Source organism: Lepisosteus platostomus, chromosome 11 (assembly GCF_059453375.1).
Source record: "Lepisosteus platostomus isolate fLepPlt1 chromosome 11, fLepPlt1.hap1, whole genome shotgun sequence".
Taxonomy (NCBI): Eukaryota; Metazoa; Chordata; class Actinopteri; order Semionotiformes; family Lepisosteidae; genus Lepisosteus; species Lepisosteus platostomus.
Window position 1 is genome coordinate 25148365 of NC_142621.1, and position 20767 is coordinate 25169131.

At 38.8% G+C, this 20767-nt stretch overlaps 1 protein-coding gene across 1 annotated transcript; it reads left to right on the plus strand.

The window, feature by feature from the left end:
• Positions 1–907: 907 nt before the first annotated feature.
• Positions 908–9767, plus strand: LOC148652213 (deoxyribonuclease-2-alpha-like). The gene is made up of 7 exons (XM_088597537.1): positions 908–1063; positions 1878–1987; positions 4109–4274; positions 4438–4522; positions 5651–5815; positions 6362–6553; positions 8834–9767. The coding sequence occupies exons 1-7, from the start codon at positions 1061–1063 to the stop codon at positions 9169–9171; spliced, it is 1059 nt and encodes a 352-aa protein (XP_088453663.1). The 5' UTR covers positions 908–1060; the 3' UTR covers positions 9172–9767.
• Positions 9768–20767: the final 11000 nt, after the last annotated feature.

A 20767-nucleotide genomic window follows, 5' to 3' on the forward strand; every position in this document is an offset into this window, starting at 1 on the left:
TTTGTAATATGCAATAAAGTAATTGTTCTCTGTATTAAAAAACAATATGAATACAAGCTAATAAAAGGAAGACTGAAATAGCTGTCTTAGACAAGCCAGCCTCTTCAGACCTCATTAGGCCTCAGCATATGGACAAGCCACAACAGAAAGGAAATACTGCAGAAAAAAAATTGTCACAAGCTGCCCCACCACCAACAACAACAACAACAACAAAAAATCCTCCCATAGAACTATTTATAAACTGTACCAAACCTAGGCTAATTGAAACCATTTGAGAATGTGCCTCTCACCCTTAACTTATTAGCTAATTCACCCCCACGTGGGTCTGTGTACACATGATTGAGGCCTGAACCCCCTCAGCTTAAACTAGTGCATCAACACTGCTGACCCACCACACTGTTGTATTTGAGAGCTTCTTTAAATAGAGGTGAAATGTGCTCTCACTGGCCTATTAAAATTCTTTGGTTCCTGAAATGAATAGTAGCACAGATTTAAAGAAAGAGCAATTGGATACAGCAATCGCTCAGCAGGTCTTTTTAATCCTATGTGAGTTGCATTGATTGGGCAAAATCACTGTCCATGTCCTCGTATGTTGGGAGTTAGGACACAGAATGTATTTTTAATTTAATTAAAACCCTGTTGTGGTGAAAGAACATCAAGACTGTTATAAAATGAACACTCATTGATATGTTATTTTGATTCACAAATGTAACAATAGCAGTTTGTGATGATATTATTTTAAACTGCTTTAATGATGTAAAAATAATCAAAGTACCTAACTGAGAAATTCTGTTCTAGATCATAGTCTGATTTACAGTGTCCTTTCACGTAACTAATACTGAATATACCGGAAAATCAGAACTGCAAATAGTTCCTTGTCTTTCAAGGTCAATTGCAAAATGCCTTTTTTTGCATTGTGTGCATTCTTTTAGGCAAGTTTCGGTCTGGCAACACTTTCGGGTTTCGTGGCCTGAATTGGAGAAGTGAGAAAACTGAAGTAGCTGCCTGTATTGTCTCTCCTTAGTCTTGAAAGACTAAAACCTGCTTCAAGGCCACACTCATGGTAAGTGTCTGTTTTTCTTTCATTAGTTTTGAAAATTGAATTAGAATGTTCCGTGATTGAATTTAGTCACACAAGAAGTATCGTTCACAAGCCGCGTTTACTCACCCTCAGCAGTACGAGTTGAGGATTGTCTTGCTTAAGTTGTCATCTGGGCTCCTAACTTTAGCCTTTAGTTATGTAGCCTTTGAGTCCCTTATTACTCCATCATTATTGCATTGTTATTTTTGCAACTATTAACATATAGCCTACATTTCATTTTCTACCATTGGGGTTGTTCTGGACTTATAAACTAGAAAATGACTATGGGATGGCTTTATTGGAAATCTCTCAAGAATTCACATACACTTTTACCTTTGTTTGTTGGGAATGAAAGCATAATAGAAAATGCTGAATGTCCATTTAATGACTGATAGCATAGCACTACATCCATATTGCACTACAATAAATTACACATTAATCCAAGAAAGAACTGCGCTGTAACTTGAAAAAAATAAAAGCCACAGGAAATAGACCGTAAATGCTGTGTATGAAGTGAAGTGTGAACTGAAATATTACTTTGTCTTGTGTGCCAGCCTTAAGCATGAGATATAGTACAAGCTGGAAAGGTTTGACTCAACATGAATACATTTGTTACTACATGCAAATTTGTCTTAAAAGGTTAAGCTTCTAGGTTTGAAAAAATGCTAGGCATTTTATAATGAAGGAAAACAGTTTGGTACTGATTTATTATTGCATTTTTCTGTAAAATCCGATGGTTTGATTGTAGACAATTGAGAAGGACAAACCAGATTTCTTGAGCCCTTGTTTCCATTAGGATGCTGTTTGGATGCTACTGATCTGGCCGCTGATGATATTTGTACACAGTGGACTCACTGCTGGTGCAGCCGTGTCCTGCAGAAACGAGCAGGGGGAGTCTGTGGACTGGTGAGTGGTTTTTCTGCCTTTACTAATTCCCCAGTACACATGCAACAGTAAAGAGATGTAAATTGTAATAAACAGTAGATGGACACATTCTTTCATTGCGTGTATTAAACATTACAATTTAAAATAAATAAAAGCTGAAAAAAGAGAACCAGCTTAAAGCATGTGTGTCCAACTATAGTTCTGGATGCCATGATCCAGCAGATCTCGGGTTGCTTTGGCCGTGTCCCAATATGCAAGGGCTTAGGGTGTTCCATTTCTAAATTTGTCACAAGGGTGCTCACCAGCACCGCCAATGCAGACTTCTCTGAAGTCCACATCGGAGTGGACTCCGCTGAAGGGAATTACCCCCAATTGCTCGCGGAATGGTGACGTTCCACGTTCTAACATATCAAGGTGGAGAGAAGTTACCATGGAGAATAAAATATTCATGTATTAGTAAAATTGAAATTTTTTTAAGTTTTAGAACTCATAATATTGTAACGCATACGGCCACCATTGGTTGTGAGAGCCGGCTTACCAGCACGGTGACGTCACCGCCCTTCCCAGTGAATAGCAGGGACGGCAGCCACCGGGCTGATGGGAGATTTCCCTTTAGTTCAGCTGGCTGGGCCCTGTTGAGTGACGCCGGAGGCCCAGGTTTGAGTCCCCGACGGTGGGGGGCCATCCTGATGCGGCAGAGGCGACGGCGCAAACCCACGTGAACTCAGGAGCGCTACAATATTTCTTTGAAAAAAACTTCATTTGGCTGCTTTAGATTCAAACTGCATGTATTCTACGTACGAAGTTTTGACATAAAGCTTTTATTTCGTCACCCCCATTTCAACTGATTGAATATTTATTAGTTTACCTGTTTTGTATTTTGTACACAGTATTTAATGGTGCTCCTATTTAATAGTACAAGCTTTGAGGTATAGCCAAGTTTACCTTATTTAGTTGAATGAAAGCATTATGTTCCTCGTACTGTTATTTTTGTACTGGGACAGACGATATAAAATGTATTTAATAGGACACAGCTTGGAATAAGCAACGATATTCCCAGTGATTCCTTAGTTTACTTTGCCTGTTATGAATCGAGGTTAAGTTTACAACATGAATGAACACAGTGTCAGTACATTTGTACAGGGATTGACGAGATTAAATTCAATTTAACCAAACTGCAAGCAGACAATGAAAAAATTAACGTCCGACTTGCATTTCGACCCTCCTGAGCCGTGTGACAAAACAGTGACGTGACAAAACAGCGAGGGTGTTTTTTACCTTTTGTACTAGTGCGCCCTTTAATACTGGCGTACTTGAAGTCCACACTTGCGCTACTTCACAGAAGTGCGGATTTGCAGAAATGGCTTAGGGCGAAGGTCAAGAATTGGGACATGGCTTTTATCTCTGAAGCACCCAGAGATTTGGGGAAGGACATTAAACCGTTGTGGCTAAGCAAATAATTAGATTAATTGGGTAGGTAAGAGCCAAGTTGGAATTAAATTTGCATACGTGCAGCTCTCCAGGGCTGGAATGACACCACTAGAATAGTTTGATTAATCCAGGGTACAGTTTCCATGATTTTTTTGTCCTAAAGAAATTACTATTGGATTTTAACGTTTTTTTTTCCTTTCAATAGAGTTTTGAAACAATTCACCAGAATGTATTCTTGAGGAGAGTAATGTTTGTGAGATGCTTACCTTGCGTCTTGCCTTGCTTCTTTTAGTCAACTGTTGACTTTGTGAACTGCTGCAGTTAAGTTCTACAGAGCTCTGCTGGTTTAAAATGCAGAAAATGAGCTCTAATTGCACAAGATTATTCCAGTTTTGCCACAATGCTCATGTCAAACATGTGCGACCACTAAAAACAGGAGCTATTGCTTTGTAGGCCACTACATCACCTAGAAATGATGAAGGCTGCTTGACCCTTCTTCTCTTGCCACAGGTTCTGTTCATCTCCCAGAAGCACCGGTGCACCTACAGACTGGCAACAGACACTAGCATTGTTTAAGTGTCCTTTTAATTTTCTAGTGATCTCAACAGTTAACACTGTCTGTCCAACACCCAGGACACATTGTACAGTGTCACAGTTCTAGAGCAGTATACAGTATGTAATACTCTTTTATGTGTTTTTGGAATCATACAGGTTTATTCTGTATAAGCTGCCAGACCACGATGAAGGAAGAGGTCTGCGATACCTCTACATGGATGACCATACCAATGGCTGGGTATATGGAAAGAAATTGGTGAATGACTCCAAGAGTGCAGTGGGGCAGACTTTGCAGCCTTTTTTGTCCTACATTCATAAAAAGGTAAGAAACCTTTATTTATAAATGTATTTATAATGTCAGGATATACATTGACTTCTCATTCTGTTAAATTCACAGGTTTCTCTTATAAATCAAAAGCCTTTTGTGCAATACAAATACAAACACAAACTTTATATTGATATTTTTTTATATTCCTTCCTAAAAGACTGTGGACTTTGGGTATCTTCTATACAACGATCAACCTCCAAAGTCATTTAAACCTGCTCCTTCATCTTTTGGACACAGCAAAGGTAAGTAACATTTTACAATGTACAAAACAGAAGGACACAGAAAATTGGGGAGAAAAAACATCATTGACAGCACAACAAACTATATAATTGTATCTGTAATACTTGCTGGGTTTGCTTGCTTATTCCTATGATTAAAGCCAAGTGCAATGTTTGCTACATATGCAGGATGTGAATTGTTCATTTTATATATATCTAAAATAAAATATTTTAACATTTACACTATTTCAGGGTAGAACATTTACACGTGTGATTCTGCAGATGTTGTCCAAATCATTGATTCAGTAGAAAACATTTATTTTAGGATTTACTGTGTATGGTCAAGACATGATGGCACGTCCAAAGTATATACTGTATCGGAAGAATACTAACACCTGCTTTCTGTGTTTTCTGGTTTTAAAACTTGAATCATAAAGATTTAAAGTATATATTTCCATCTTGTTTTTGTTCATTTTTTTTTCATTCATGTTTCTTTGATTGAGGCATCACATAAGCTAAGAACAAATCTGTTGCCATCAGAGCTTTTTGTTCTGGTGAAAATCACTGAGTTTAAAAACACTACTGTAAGTCAATATAATACTGATGTTATAATAAAAGATTCATCTGCTGGGTAAAACAAAACTAAAGATGCTTGTTTTGGGCTCTAAGTTTCTATTGAATTGAATTTACAGTAGCCCATTTCTAAATGAATACAGTAAATTAAATTGTTGAGGTTAAGAAATAAATCTACATACTTCATGGCCAATTGTCAGTTCAAGAGAACTGAAAATAATTAATAGGATTAAGAATAGTCCTATTTTGGCCTATGGTTTTCAATTATCTTAATCTGGCTTTTGGCCATGAAGTATGTTCAGTTTAATTCGGTTGGACAAAAAAGCCAAAAGTCAGATTAAGAGAATTGAAAACTAGCCCAAAATATGAGTTTTTTTGTTTAGTTTGATCAATTATACGGTTCGTTTGATTCTTGAATTTAATTGATTAATTGACTTCGTCAGCTGGAAGCAGGCTTGTTAATGGACTCTGTTCAAAAAGAGCAGACTTGACCTTTAAAAACATTGGAACTGGAAAACCAGATGGATCAAAAACTATCAAATTTTGAGATTTGAATGTATCTTGTGTGACCTTTTTCAGGGATTGTGATGTTAGACAGACAGACAGGAGTGTGGCTGGTTCACAGCACCCCAGAGCTTCCAGATGTGAAAAATAATTCTACATCATTCTGGCCCTCCAGTGGGCATGAAAATGCACAGACCTTCTTCTGCGGGACTTACACATACAGCACCTTCAAGGACATAGGTAGGTAGGCGTTCACATGTACATACAGCTGTGTGAACCTTTTCTTGAACAAGTTTGATTGCTGAGCTTTAGTATGTCCATGGCATTGACATCACAGCTGTCTATCACTTTCTGAAAGCCTTTGGTACAATTTTTCCAGATTTTAAGATTCAAGTATTGGCTATTTGTTCTGGTTTGGTGCACCTTTTCTTTTCCTATTTTAAATTTACTTGTGGGGCAAAAACCAATCTATTCTGTTATTTTCTGTTGCGGTGGTTCAATTTCATATGGACACTTAATCAAACCCTGAGAATAGGTGGACCTCATTGTGTATACAGATGAAAATAAATGCAGAAATAGCCTTAGACTTTATAATTAAATCTAAATGATGTGTATTGTGGCTGCTGAAAATGTATGTCAACATTTTAGAACTTGGAGGATAGTTTAACAAGTGAAAATAAATAAAGGAAACTCTCCAAACTAATGGAAAAAGAAAGGGGGCATTTGACCTGGATGTATGAAAATGCCATGCTTACTCTTGGTTATTTTTCATTCTTGTCTCTACAGCTGTGCAACTCCAGTATATCCATGTTTACTCTTTTGACTATCACGTCCCCCAAACCTTCCACAGAGACCTTCAGTGTGTGGCTCAGAGAACATGCTATCCCAGGAAAGAGCCTTGGTTTAAGCAGCTGCCCCTGACATCTTTAGCAGGGAAAACTTTCACCAGCTTTGCAAAATACTCTAGATTTAAAGACGGTGAGCACCACTTCTTCCCTCTCGAATCTCAATTCCTTTTCATGAAGTTTCTGATAAATGCAAGTCGATCTGAAATTTCCCTTATGCAAATGGCACTACCACCCATGCCAATGCCAGATATTGGTTTAAAGATTAAACAAAATGTATTTTTCTGTTCTACAACTTACTTCAGACATCCCCCTTCATTTGCATTTCTTTTCAAAAGCTGCTCAAACAATGTGTGGGATGGGGGGGGAAACAACATTGCGAAGGCACAAAACCTGTCAGTGTTCAGAAAAAGAAAGCCAAGGCAGAGCTAGAGTCTGCAAAAAAAAAATCAGTAAAGTCTATTGATCACGTTTGTTTCCCAACTGATCGTGTCACGGACGTCCAAAGGGACAAACCGTGGGGAGCAGGAGAGCGGAAAAAGACCCATATGCGTAGCGGCGAGACGGGAAAAAGGCCCGGGCTCATTAGTGCAAAGAGTTCAGGAATGCCGTATAGAAACCTATGCCCTCAGGGAGCGGACGTGGGGCGCCCTGGTGCTAGGCGGGTCTCAGGACATCCAAACCTCAATGCTGAGCGAGGACAGAGTGCAAGACCCGGAAATATATAGCCCAAGGGAAAGAGAGGGACAGGAAGGACAGCAGACCGGAAACTAGGGACAGGACAGAGAAGGAGCGCCCTCTGGCTGCAGAGGGCGTGACAGATCGCTTCTTTAGAAACTATTCTCCAATTCAAAATACAGAAACAGTAGTGAACAACACAGTTGCCATGATCCATAAACAATCTCTGTGCTTCATTATTGCAGTTTGTTCCTGGAGAAGTGAAAATGTCACATCAGCTATTTTTCTCATTTTAGATATTTGGAATCAATAGTTACTTTTTTGCATGCCTCTACATTTTAAAATCACAAATGAATTATCACAGTTCCAGACCAGTACCAGCTTGGAAGAGATGACGAAATGTACTTATTCCTTCAAAATACGTGCTTAACAGCCCCACAGTGATGCTAAGTGTCGGAGCTGGCATAAGTTGTACCAATGATTTTCCTTTCACTGACAACAGTACAAGAGCACTGGGGCCCAGCTGGTCATAGAGGTTGCAGTTATCGGACACGTTTGAGATTGCTTGGATATCCCAAAGTGCCCAACCCTGTTGGTGTTGGTATTCAGTGAATTATGTATCACTGCTGAAACTTGGACAACAATGTCTGATTTACTCTGAACAAGCACTTATTGAGCCTCTCAGAATCTGAATTTAATTTTTACAAAGTCTAACTCTATTGTATGTTGGCCGTTTCTAGCCAGCCACTTTCTCACAAAGATTTTGTTGGAACAATATCCAGTTTATTTTTAGTCAAAGCCTTTCCCAATTGAAGATGTATTTATATAAAAAAGCTGACTTTGTTTTGGTGAAACTTTATCAATCTGCCACCTGGCAACTGAACTTTCCTACATGTTTCTGCGGTTACACTTTAGATTTAAGGTTTCATAGCATCGCTTTCTTTCAACAGAGATTTTATGGGATGTTAGTAAAGCATTCATTTATATTCAGTAGTACTTTAGGTTTAGGATTTGTCTGAGGTAGTTTGTAGGCGCTTTATTAACATTCTGTAAAGCCTAATTCTTGAGCAAATTGATTAATAATATATTTCAATCTTTTATTTATACAACCATCTAAAACATGTTTTTCTCTTGGTATGTTGAATTAAACATAGCAGATAAAAATATAACTTGTGTAGCTTCTTTAGATACTATTTAATACCTAAAAACACGAGAGGTTACATTTGGCCCATTTGGCTAATTTCTTAGTAGTTAATTCAAGGATCTCATCCTGCTGTTTCTTGAAAGGAACCAGGACTTAAATAACATGTGCAGTTCGTTCCATTAATCTCAACTCGTTTTGAAAAGAAATTGATTAATTGATCCAAGGATCTCATTCTGCTGTTACTTTAAAGGTTATTGGAAACGGTTTTCATATTTTATTTAAATACATTTAAAAAAAAGGTTACGTAGAAAAGGAACAATCCAGTAAGTTTCAAACACTGCCCTTCAAAAGCAATATGTCACACTTCACACTTGATCTACTGTATATTGGTGGTGTTGATTTAAAAAAGAACCTTCTGGGTAGCAACCAGTACAGTACAGCATTCAGAGAGGGGGGGAAGAAATACACATTCACTTGTTCTCGGTTCCAGTTTGACGTTTTGGTAGCAAGTGCACTTCCTGTTTTTGGTTGAGTAGAAAGTGTGTCTGGAACAGATTCTAACATGGAACCTGTGACTCTGTTCCGTTTCAGATCTCTACTCAGGTTTGCTGGTTAACTATTTAGGAGACGACTTCTTTGCCAAAAGCTGGGGGAAGCTTCATCAGCCTCTGCCGTCGAATTGCTCTGTGGCGCACAAGGTGTACAACGTGAAGACGATGCAGCTACCAGAGGCCAGGCCTTTCAGCATCATGGTGGACCACTCCAAGTGGTGTGTGACGAAGGGTGGGGGTCAGCACTGGACCTGCATCGCGGACACAAACCGAGAGATCGGTCAAACGAGAAGAGGAGGCGGGGCTGTGTGCACAAGCAGGCCTGGAGTGTGGAAGGCCTTCCTCACAGTAGTTGACACATTTGAGGACTGCCAGTAACACGTGGCTGGCAGAAATAGACGAACAAGAAAGGGCTGTTTTCAAAAGATACTGCATAGTTTTTCCAAGTCAAAGCAAATGGTGGTAAGTAATATGTAAGAAAACTCTGCAGTAGCTCAAGTAGGTAGTGTGTCAACATGCGTAGGCTGCAAAAGAACAAGTAAAGGTTTATTCCATGCTGAAAAGAGAAGAAAAGAAACTCATTGTTTCAGCTGTAGAGTCTTCTTCAGGTGTCAGTTCTTGTTTCTTTTCTTCTCTTTTCAGCATGGAATAAACCTTTACTTGTTCCTAAACTATTCAGTACTGACCTTAATAGCAAAAGTGAAATGTATTTAGAAAGGATATTTATCATGAGGAAGTCATGCATCTAAAAAAACATTTTTTAAATGAAGTACTGAATATATGACCCTCACTGTTGCTTAAGATCCTAAAGTCAGGAAACAACTTTGAACCTATACAGTCAAAGCCTAAAGTGGAGGGGGGGAGGAAAGTCAAATTATTTTTGCTGAGGCGATATACAAATATTTAAAATCATAAAAGTTAATTCTGTTTGTGTTTCTTTAAAGGCTTGTTTGTAATAAAAGTGCTGGATCTGACCTGCCTTCAATTATTCCTGTGGCCCCATTAGGCAGTTCATATCAAGCACAAAAACTGACACTGACGTTATATTGATACTAGTATTCCTGTTTGGCACATATCTGTGATTTCTGTTTCTGTGGATGCGGCTAAAGGGTTTGTTTATCAGGAGTACTGACATCGCACAGTTTAATGTAATGGTTATGCTGTATTTCGATTTTATGACTCAAATCCGACTCCTTGGAGTTAACAGTATACACCCATGGATAGGTATATCCAACAACACGTGTGTATTAGCTTTCAACGCTACACTTTTCTCAAAATATGGCAAATGTTTTCACAACAGTTTTGTAATAAATTAATAGTGTAATGCTGACAACACTTTACACAGAAACCACACAATGGATGAATAATATATACATTTTTACTAGCTAAATCAATAACACCACAAACTACATATTCCAAAACACAAGACAACCTATGCTTTTCAGAACAGGTGGTTAAGGTTAAATAAAAACAATCACCACATCTTCATATACAGTATAGTTACTACATTATTGATCAACTTGAAGCATTGGATTATATGATTGTTTACTCTGTGGAGCTGTCCACTTCAACTGGCTTTGTAATAGGCCTGTACAGTTTAAAAGAGAGAGTTTATATTCACATTTTTATAAAGAATAAGGTTATGGTGCCGTGCTGGTGTTTCGATCTGGTAAGAATATCTTAAGTCTATTAAACCTTCCAGCATTCCTTAATGATTTACTGATTTTTAAGTCAAAGGCCATACACCTAGCTGAACTTAAAAAATATCTGAGGAACTTGAACCATTATCAAGCTGGCACTTGCAAAAGTAGGCATGTCTCTAATGTCCGGTAGGATTGAGTTTCCCCTTGAAGTCTTGATTTTCTGACCTGCTCAATGCCTATGACCTCACAGTGATGTCACTTACAGTCGTGTTCTTCTGCAGTGGGTGATCTCTCTTTATAAACTCAAAGCATGTCAAGCGGGGAAAGACTCTCTCTCATGAGTATGTCAGAGGCGTTTGTGCACATTTCCTCCTCCTGTTTCAATTTTGTCATTTTAACCTTTGCTAATCCGATAGGTAAATATTAACCCACATATCAGCCATGCCTGAGAATGTAGACAGTGGAAACTGAAAAATGAACTTCACTTGGCACAATTTACCATTCTAGACTATTTTAGACCAATAGTCTAGTTTTTATATAAATAAAGGAAAATGTAAAAGTGTTTTTTTTTCTTGCACGAAACTGTCTTTCATAATGTAATATTAGGCTGTGGATTAAAAACAAAAGATTCTTTAAAAAATCCCAAGTATATGTTGTTATAATTAGATGCCATTGTATGCTATATTCGTTTATAGTAGTGCAGGTGGGTAGCTGCGTCAGCATGCGTAGTCTGTAAAGGAACAATAGGTTTATTCCATGCTGAAAAGAGAAGAGAGAAAACACAACATTTCGGCTGTGAAGCCTTCTTCAGGTGTGTCTCCACACACCTGAAGAAGGCTTCACAGCCAAAACGTCATATTAGTTTATAGCCGTATCTTTAATTTGTAAAAAGAAGTTTTTGAGCAAAAAAATATGTATTTATAATATCACACTTAAAGAGGGAGTAGAAACTCCATCGAAACAGATGCCCACAGCCACAATTTAACGGCAGCTGATTGTCAGAGCCACCTGAGAAGTGACAGAGAAAAGCCTAATTTCACAGGGAAATGGTTGTTCTCTTTGAAAGATTCAATTGAATATATGGAATTAATATTCTGTTTGAATGTATCTCATGAATGCTGTTAAATGATAGTACCTATACAGTACTAACTATATTCTTCAAGATGAACATTGAGCAAATTAAATTCTAGAGGCGAAATACTGTATGCACTACAGTGGGAAATATTGAATTGTTTTCAGAAATAATAAAAGACAGATTATATTTTCAGTGACTACTGTTCAGGGGATAAAGTGAGCTCCTGAAGTGAAATAATTAATTTATATACCATAAATATACAGTGTTGCCAAAGCAGGACAGTTTAGTCCAAAAACCTACTGTTCCCCCTAGTGGAAATATAATGTTTGCACCGCTTTCCTTGCGCTACAAGAATGTTTGCCAGTATCAACTGATCATAATGTATCTCTTCCAGGCTAAAATAAGCAACAGTAAACACTGGTATTTAACTGGAATATAGTAGCATAAAAAGTGGTGCAGTGGTGGTTGTAGGTTCTACATGTGTTTGCTTGGGTTGTCTTCAGGTATTTGGCTTTTGTGAAAATTGTCCCTGGTGTGAGTGAATCCTGCCTCTGGCTCTCCTGCAACCCTGTATTGGATAATGCAGTTAGAAAATGGATGGATTAAAACCTTCATAACCTTTATAGAATTATTTCCTTTATCACTAATTTTACTACTGGAAACCACTGTAATTTTAAATTATATCCATTCAGTTATCAACTATTTTACCACAATATTACATTTTACCTTTTGTATATCCTTCTGAAACAGTGCTGCTGTCCATTCCATTGCAAAAAAAAACACTACATACATTCAGCGACCAGAAAGTCTCATTAAATTAAAACACTAAAGAAAACATACTCATTAAGTGCAATTTGAGACTTTATATCTCATTTAATATGGAGACCGTAGACTGACACTGACTCAAAACATATAGTGAAAGTAGTTCAAGCTTTTAGAGACAACCTGTAAAATCTCACTGTCAGTCTCTGAGTCTGCAGATTGATTAAGACGCACAGTCTTTGGGGTGGGAATTCTTTCTTATTGGCTTATTTGCTGACCAGGGAGAGTTGACACATTCAAGAATACCATCCACAATTCAGAGGCAAGGTTATTAGATCTGCAGCAGGTGATTAAGAGACTCTTCTCCGGCTTGTACAGGGAGATGGCTGGGAGCAGCACTCTGATAATGGACACTGCCACCCACGCCACTATATTCTCCACCATGTCATTCAGTTCTTCCATTGTTCTCTGTTTTAAAGCAACAGCATAAATGTAGGTTAACCACAGAGGACTAACATTGTCTTTTATTGCTTTAAACAGGATGTCAGCTGAGCATTAGACAGGATTCATCCATTCTCCCAGCAAACAGTGATAGGCTGATTTCTTTTTAAGGTCTTATTTTTCCCCGACTTCTCCTTGGAATATGTCATATTCTATTCTCATTTTTTCTACAGCCTACAGGCTATTCTGGACTTTTCTTTCGTTTGCTTTCCCTTCTTACCTCTCTCCCTCGTATTCCTTCACTCCCCAAAACCAAACCATTGTGCATTTTAATACACTGTATTACAATTAAAACACAAGATGAAAGGTTCTTATAAAATAGCTACAAATTATTTGTTTCTGTTACTGAATCTGTGTTTTGAAAATCATACTGCTTGGGGCACATTGCATTCTCTTCTTCTGACAAGATATCAAGGGATTTGAGTCCAAGCTGGGTTTCTTTACAAGTCTTTTTCATAGGAACCCAATTCAAACAAATTACATACAGTAATTTCTAATTTTCTCGGGTAATGTGACAATAAGTGCACTTCTTTTCAGTCCTTCAGATATCCCTTTACTTGGCTGGCCTGTAATGTGGGTGTTACTAATAGAAAAAATTATATTCTACGATTATTTTCTCCTTGTTGTATTTATTGCCTTGTCCAGCAGGTGGCAGAATTAGCAAAGTAAAGAACTAGGCTTAAGGAGCAATATGTTTTTAACCAAGCTCACATCTTCCTCTAAAATGTTTTTTTTTTTCGGTAGTGGTTTGAAAAACAACCTGAAAATTTAGTAATGAAAATGAAAAGTCAAAGCTTGTGAAACAAGGTGATGTGCAGCTGGGCACGGGAATCGGGAACAGCGCCTCGTGCGGGCTGGTAGACCCTCGCTTCCAGCCTGCTGTCCGCCTGACTTTCTCTCCCATGGTTCTTTCTAATCTGTTAGGTAAGATCTGAAGTAATAAGGCTTTTTTAAAAGGTCTGTAAATTTATGTTTACTGATGTCATAGTTTCGGTTTAAGGTTTACTCGTTTATATTTGTTTTAAGAGTATCAAAAGTGTATTCGGGCTCTGCGGGTTATCAGAGACGAAATTGAACTTCGTTAGCTAACTGTGTTAAGTCGCTAGATGAAAACTGTCTGTGTGTTGTGAGTTAATTTCTTAGTGAGTTGAGTTGTTATGTTGTGTCGCGTTTAAATGGTGTTATAGTAAACAGGGGAAAACAACATGTACGAGGGTAGGAGTCAGACTCTTGCTACCAGCCTGCTGTAAACCTGACTTGTACGTATTTCTGGAAACCCTCCCCTGTTTTCTATTTTTTTTAGAAAATAAACTTTAAAAAAGGGAGCCGTGTATGAGTTCCTCTTGCGCGCGCCGGTGAGTGCACAAGATCAACGGTAAAGCTGCCAGAACTTATAGCCAGCAGCCATATCACTCTGCAACTCACAACTGGCAACCCACTGAAGCTCAGCAGGTGTGAGCCTGGTCAGTACCTGGTTGTGAGACCTCCTGGGAAAAACTAAAGTTGCTGCTGGAAGAGGTGTTAGTGGGGCCAGGGGGGGGCGCTCACCCTGCGGTCCATGTGGGTCCTAATGCCCCAGTATAGTGACGGGGACACTATACTGTAAACAGGCGCCGTCCTTCGGATGAGACGTAAGACTCTCTGTGGTCATTAAAAATCCCAGGGCGCTTCTCGAAAAGAGTAGGGGTGTAACCCCGGTGTCCTGGCCAAATTTCCAATTGGCCCTTACTAATCATGGCCTCCTAATAATCCCCCTCTATGAATTGGCTACATTATTCTGCTCTCCTCCCCACTGATAGCTGGTGTGTGGTGAGCGTTCTGGCGCACTATGGCTATCCAGGTGGATGCTGCACATTGGTGGTGGTGGAGGGGAGTCCCCATTACCTGTAAAGCGCTTTGAGTGGAGTGTCTAGAAAAGCGCTATATAAGTGTAAGCAATTATTATTATTATTATTAGAACTGAGAGGGACCCGCTAGAGGTCACCACAGCCAGGCAGAATAGGGACTGTGACTTGAGTAGTGCGTCATGGGAGTTGTAGTTCATACAGCCAACGCTATGTCCGTGAGCAACTATAGCCAGTTCTAAAACCCGGCTCCCCTTAAGTGAGGATTACACTTGCATTCCAAGCTTTTCAACCATCTTTTCCCTTTCCAACATTTCCTAAAATATTGATTTTTTTCTAGTGCATTTGATTGAAACAGTTCTTACATAAAAATAACACAATTTTTAAAAACCATTTAGAATTATATTTTAATGAACACGAGGGTGCATTCATTATTTATCATAATGCAGAAAGTTATCTTTTTAGAAATAAAATTGGTGAACGTGTTTGGGGTTCATTTAATTTGATTCCAGATGTGTGCACCGTGTGTAGGGTGTTTGCGTGTTCTCCCTGCTTTCACATAATCTTTCTTTGGGTGATTCCCTCCATCTTCCATCTTCAACACATGCTTGTTCAGTTCACTGGAATGTCTATATCGCCCTGTGTGTTTGTGTATGTACCCTACAAGAGGACAAGTATACTACTAATGCCGAGTTACACCTCTGGGATTCTGGGATAGACTCCTGGTCAGCTAAACCCTTAAACAGGAATAAGTAGCCTTCTGATAAAGGGTGGATAAAAGACAGTTAATCAAATAGATCTTAATTTCACAATCTCTTGTTCACCAGACTGCAGAATAAACACAAACAGGACTAAGAGTTCCCAACAGACAGTCAAGTAATGAAAGAGACTACTGGAAATGAATCAGATGCCAGTTCTTCAAAGACAAAATATTATAGAAACGGAGTTCTCATATCCTGCTGGTGATCAGACCAGCAATGTGATTGTCAGCAGGACTAGGCTAAAAACAAGCATGTGCTCATTTAATACATTCAGAATACTAAAATAATAATTGCTTACACTTATATAGCGCTTTTCTAGACACTCCACTCAAAGCGCTTTACAGGTAATGGGGACTCCCCTCCACCACCACCAATGTGCAGCATCCACCTGGATGATGCGACGGCAGCCATAGTGCACCAGAACACTCACCACACATCAGCTGTCAGTGGGGAGGAGAGCAGAGTAATGTAGCCAATTCATAGAGGGGGATTATTAGGAGGCCATGACTGGTAAGGGCCAACGGGAAATTTGGCCGGGACACTGGGGTTACACCCGTACTCTTTTCGAGAAACGCCCTGGGATTTTTAATGACCACAGAGAGTCAGGACCTCAGTTTTACATTTCATTCGAAGGATGGCGCCTGTTTACAGTATAGTGTCCCTGCTTAGCTTCAGTAGGTCGCCAGTTGTGAGTTCTAGAGTGATATGGCTGCTGGATTAAATGGATTGTATTCTCTTTTTTTACTAGGGATGTGAATTTGAAGGACTGTATCCACATCTTATTGCACCCAGCCTGACCGTGTGGCTCTGCAGATCAATCAGTGAACACACATTTAGTTAGCAAATTTGATCCCTCTGTCATCCACTGAGTCTTTTTCAGACGTTCCAATCTTTGGCATTTGTATGATGTAATCTTGGTCACAAATCTGAATGCAGATTCTGTCCAAAAGAAAGGATAATGCTCTTGCAACTAAACAGATAAGCAGTATAATTGTTGCAAATTTTCTTTGCTCTCACACTGCAACAGAAATGAAGAAACCGATCTCTGGTAATTGCAGAGCCCTTCTCCACAGCATTGAATTGGATCAAGTGATTAGACAATGGATGGATAATATTCCATGTGTCATGCTGCTGTGACTGAGAATATTGAGGACAAGACCTGTAAACTTTAGGAAGGCCAGATTAAGAATTCCAGAGTGAAATCTAGCCAGAATACAGAGGGGTTAACACACCTATTCATATAAACAGGGATCTTAAATAACCAAGTATGAAATTTAAAGCACGGCATTGCTACCGTACAAATACCTTCAGCCAAACCGAAAACAACCAGAACACATCTCGAGGCTGAGGAATTAAGAACCTCGTGAAATGGCCGTTCCGCTGTGACGTCATCCTACCGTCGCACCCAAAATGATGTCTGTACGTTTTCAATCCCTTTCTGCAGCTACCCAGCTACAGATACTATCTTACCAATTTAACAGCTTCTTCCTGCATATTAGGTGTCGTTTTAGACATATTTAGAAAAGACACATACAGACACATCAACCGCCAAAAAGCAAGACTGGGCAGAGAGAGGATGTTTTCATCCTTATTTCACCGGTGAAGCCCAACTGAAAGGAACTAGGAGACAGCAGAGTGCAAGAGTAGCATTATAAAACGCTTTGAAAAAAAGGGTTTTATAAGACTATAAAACCTACTGTATATACAATATACTTCTATAAGAAATTAAGTCTGAAGGTGAACCGGACCCCTCGTCACATTACGAACACTACAAAAAGTAGTTATTTTTAGGATATTTTCATCAGCAGCTCCACTTGCTTTCTATAAGACAGGCGCATTGCGGTAGTCACTGGAAACTAGGTCTTGATATACAGAAAAAAGATATAGTTTTTAAAAATAGTATAGTTGGAGATTTCCGTATGTACTGTGGCCACTGTTTTGTTATGTTGCTCTGTACAAATGACTAATCAGTCCGCGCTTTTCAAACAAGGTGTTTATTACTTTGTATTATTATTATTATAGCTAACTTCTTGGGGCTCATTGATCAAATGGGTATATACATTTGGCCAGGTGTAAGATTGCTCTAGAACATTCTAGATGTTCTAGAATTGTTATGTTCTAGATCCACCTCCTCAGTCTGAGGCTCGGCTAGGCCAGTTTTGACATGCCATGTGTCTTCTCTGAACTGTGTGGTAATTAACAATGTTTGCAATAGCATCTTTGATCAGTAGGAAGCCCCAGAACAAAGAAAGACACATATTACCACCCTCATTGAAGTCACTGGTCATTCTATACAAACTTCTATGCAAAGTCAACATTGTCCTTGATACCTGATGTTGCCCCCACACCCATTTTATTTCACTCTATGACAGATGAAATCATTTCTGCCATCAGCTCTGCTTGTTTTTTCTGGTGTTTTGGCTGTGGTTTTGTGAGGTACGATAGCTATGTTCTGTGTTTCAGGGCTGCTACACCATGCTGTATGCACTGCAGGGAGAGCCGCAGCTGTTGGAGAGACCCATCGGCACTAAACTGCCGTTAATCCTAGGGTCTAAACTTCAATTTTGTAGGACTGCTCTTTTTCGGAGAAAGTAAGTGTAACCTAAAATGAAAAGCATGAATACATTTATTCTTATTTAATTCCAAACATTTAAATTGTAAGAAATGACATGTTTATTCATGGTTTTCTTTCTTTTTAGGGGTAAACCAACATGTAAAATTTTATAATATGAAATGATACCTGGGACACATTAACACATTTCTGTGTGTGTTAGTATAATGTGGTTGCTGTAATGATTAAACTGTAAGCAAACTGTCCTCCCTTGGCATCTTTGTGCATATAACATCAGGAGTAAGGTTATATATTTTTCTAGACACCATATATTGATGACATTATTGAAATTCAGCTGTACTGTATGCCTTAAAGCTTATTGTGCTTACTGTCTTTTTGCAGTTTAGTCATTTTTAGTTGGCTACAATGACTGAGAAATTGGAATTTGATGTTCAAGAACGTAGGAAAAATGATAACAGTGATTCTGGAGTAGTCTTCCAAGAAACAGGTGACAGCCTTCGGAAGGGGGAGAAAAAAACCATTCTCATTTTTATGTTCAGAAACATAGGGGGATACATATCTGTGTTTACCTGTACATATCATGTTTTAATAAAATACTTACCTTCTATTTCAGCTGCACCAGCCATCTCCTGACTTCACTCTGACTGATCCCCACGGTTTCCTTTTGGATTCGAAGTACAACAGCCTCCATGACCCCCACCTGCGCACCTATTACCATCGCAAGGGCATGCAGGAGTCTCTGCAGAACAGAGGCTTAATCAATGAGCAGAAGAAAGTAAGGCTGTTTAGAGTTTGTGCAAAGAATGAGGCTTTTTTGGTATGGTGAAGGGGTGAGGTGTTGTAAAAAAAAATAGACCAGGTTCTAGCTCATTTAGCTGTAATAGTTTCCAGTAGTGTGATCTAACTCATGTCTGCACTACAGCATAGATGTATTCGGTTGGCAGGCCTATGGTTGTAATCAAAGCATGTAATAGTAGATGTAATCAAAGCAGGCCTATGGTTTGTGCTAAAGTCCTTATGCTAAATAAATATTCAAACACAGAGACTTGACTGTACTCTAGATTTGTAAAATAAAAATAAAAACATTTTCTTTAACCTCCTAGACAGTACTTGAAACATGTTTTGTCTGTTTTCAGGTCCTCTGCTCTTTGAAAGAATACAATCAATATCATAACTACCTAAGCAATGTGGAGTTGCAGTATGACAAAAATTATGTGACTAAACAGGTAAGTGTGATGTTTTTAACCAACCGTCTATCTGATTCTGACTCTTCATCATAGACTTCTGCCTTTATCCAGCCCTCAATCAGTAACATATCTGGATGAAGGCTTCCATAAGATCTCTCCATTATGCACCTTTGAATATACTGCTGTCATCATGTCATCTTTAAGGAAGTCTTTACCTTGACTGTGTTTGTATTCTAAGGATCAAATTCAGTTTTTTCTTTCAGTTTCTTCTCTAATTGCTATAAAGCTCATTTCTGTTTTAGTGTTTTGACACTGATGATGTTGTTGCTTATGTTTGTCACTGCTCTAGCCTATTTTAGCTTCTTCTTGTTAGTTCAACCATACTGTACATTTTTTCATGCTACTTTGTGTTGTTTATAGCCCATATTGTCCTTTCTGCATGCAGAATATGGGTTTGATATCATAAGAATAGTTACGAATGAGAGGAAGCTCTTTAGCCTGTTTGGTAATTACTTGCTAATTGGTCTGTGAGTCTCATCCAGCTGTTTCTTGAAAGAAGTCAGCGTTCAACAAGCAGACTTGTCTGTGAGGATTTTGAATATTTGAAACAGGTCTCCTTGTAGCCTTCTCTGTTCAAGATAACAGAGTTAAAAAAAGAGAGTGTTTTTTATTCACTTAGGCTGGGCAATATATCTGGATGTTTTTCTTTGTGGTAAACCACTAATTGTACCACCCGAATCGGAGCATTCACTGCTTATCTGTACTGCTCTGTAGACTTTAATCCATTTTCAGTGCAAACAAATGTATTTTTCCAAACACATGTTAATACAGGCAGCTTTTGTGTGTAGTCCAAAACAGAATTTATAAGTCTTCTTTGCCAGACAAGGCTGAAAAACGACTTGAACTTCCATCCATCCCTTTCCATCCACGTCATCTAATCTAACCGCCTCATCTAAGGGCTGCAGGGAGCCGGGGCCTATCCCAGAAAGCAACGGCCTTAAGACGATATACACCCTTGACCAGAATAGAGCCCCTGGCCCCAGTGTTGCGAGATAACAAGGTTAACCACTGTATCCAAGATGTACATCTTAAATTGAAATGTTTAGATCAACAAACTACAGTAGCTCAGCCTTCACTCTTATACATATGCAAACACATTCTATCGGTGTGAGTTCAAATTAAAAATCTAATGGAAAAAGTCAGTGTTGGTTTTGAAGTGCACACTCGGCTATAATAGTGCTTAGGAGAACTTTGCAATGAAGGGAGTGTGACACTCTAGTAAAAGGCTGTGCTGGCTTTCAGAAAACAATAGTGAAGAAGTTCTTGGAGCTCCAGGAGCAGAACGAGATTCCCAGGGATATCAGGTTCACCGATGTGAGGGAATGGCTCCTGGAGGAAGGATCCAAGAATATTTCAGACCAGTTTATGGCTAACAGAGACAGGTAATAACATACGGAAGCTCCTCACTCTTTAACAGAAAGTTCCTGCCTTTTAGATTCCCTGATTTGTTATATTTGTATCACATTTTTTTTCAGTTTCGCTGTAAATATTACTGTTATGTTGAAACATTGGATGTCAAGAATACAACTGTAAGTAAAGGTTTGCCTTAAGTTAATTAATTGTGCAAGC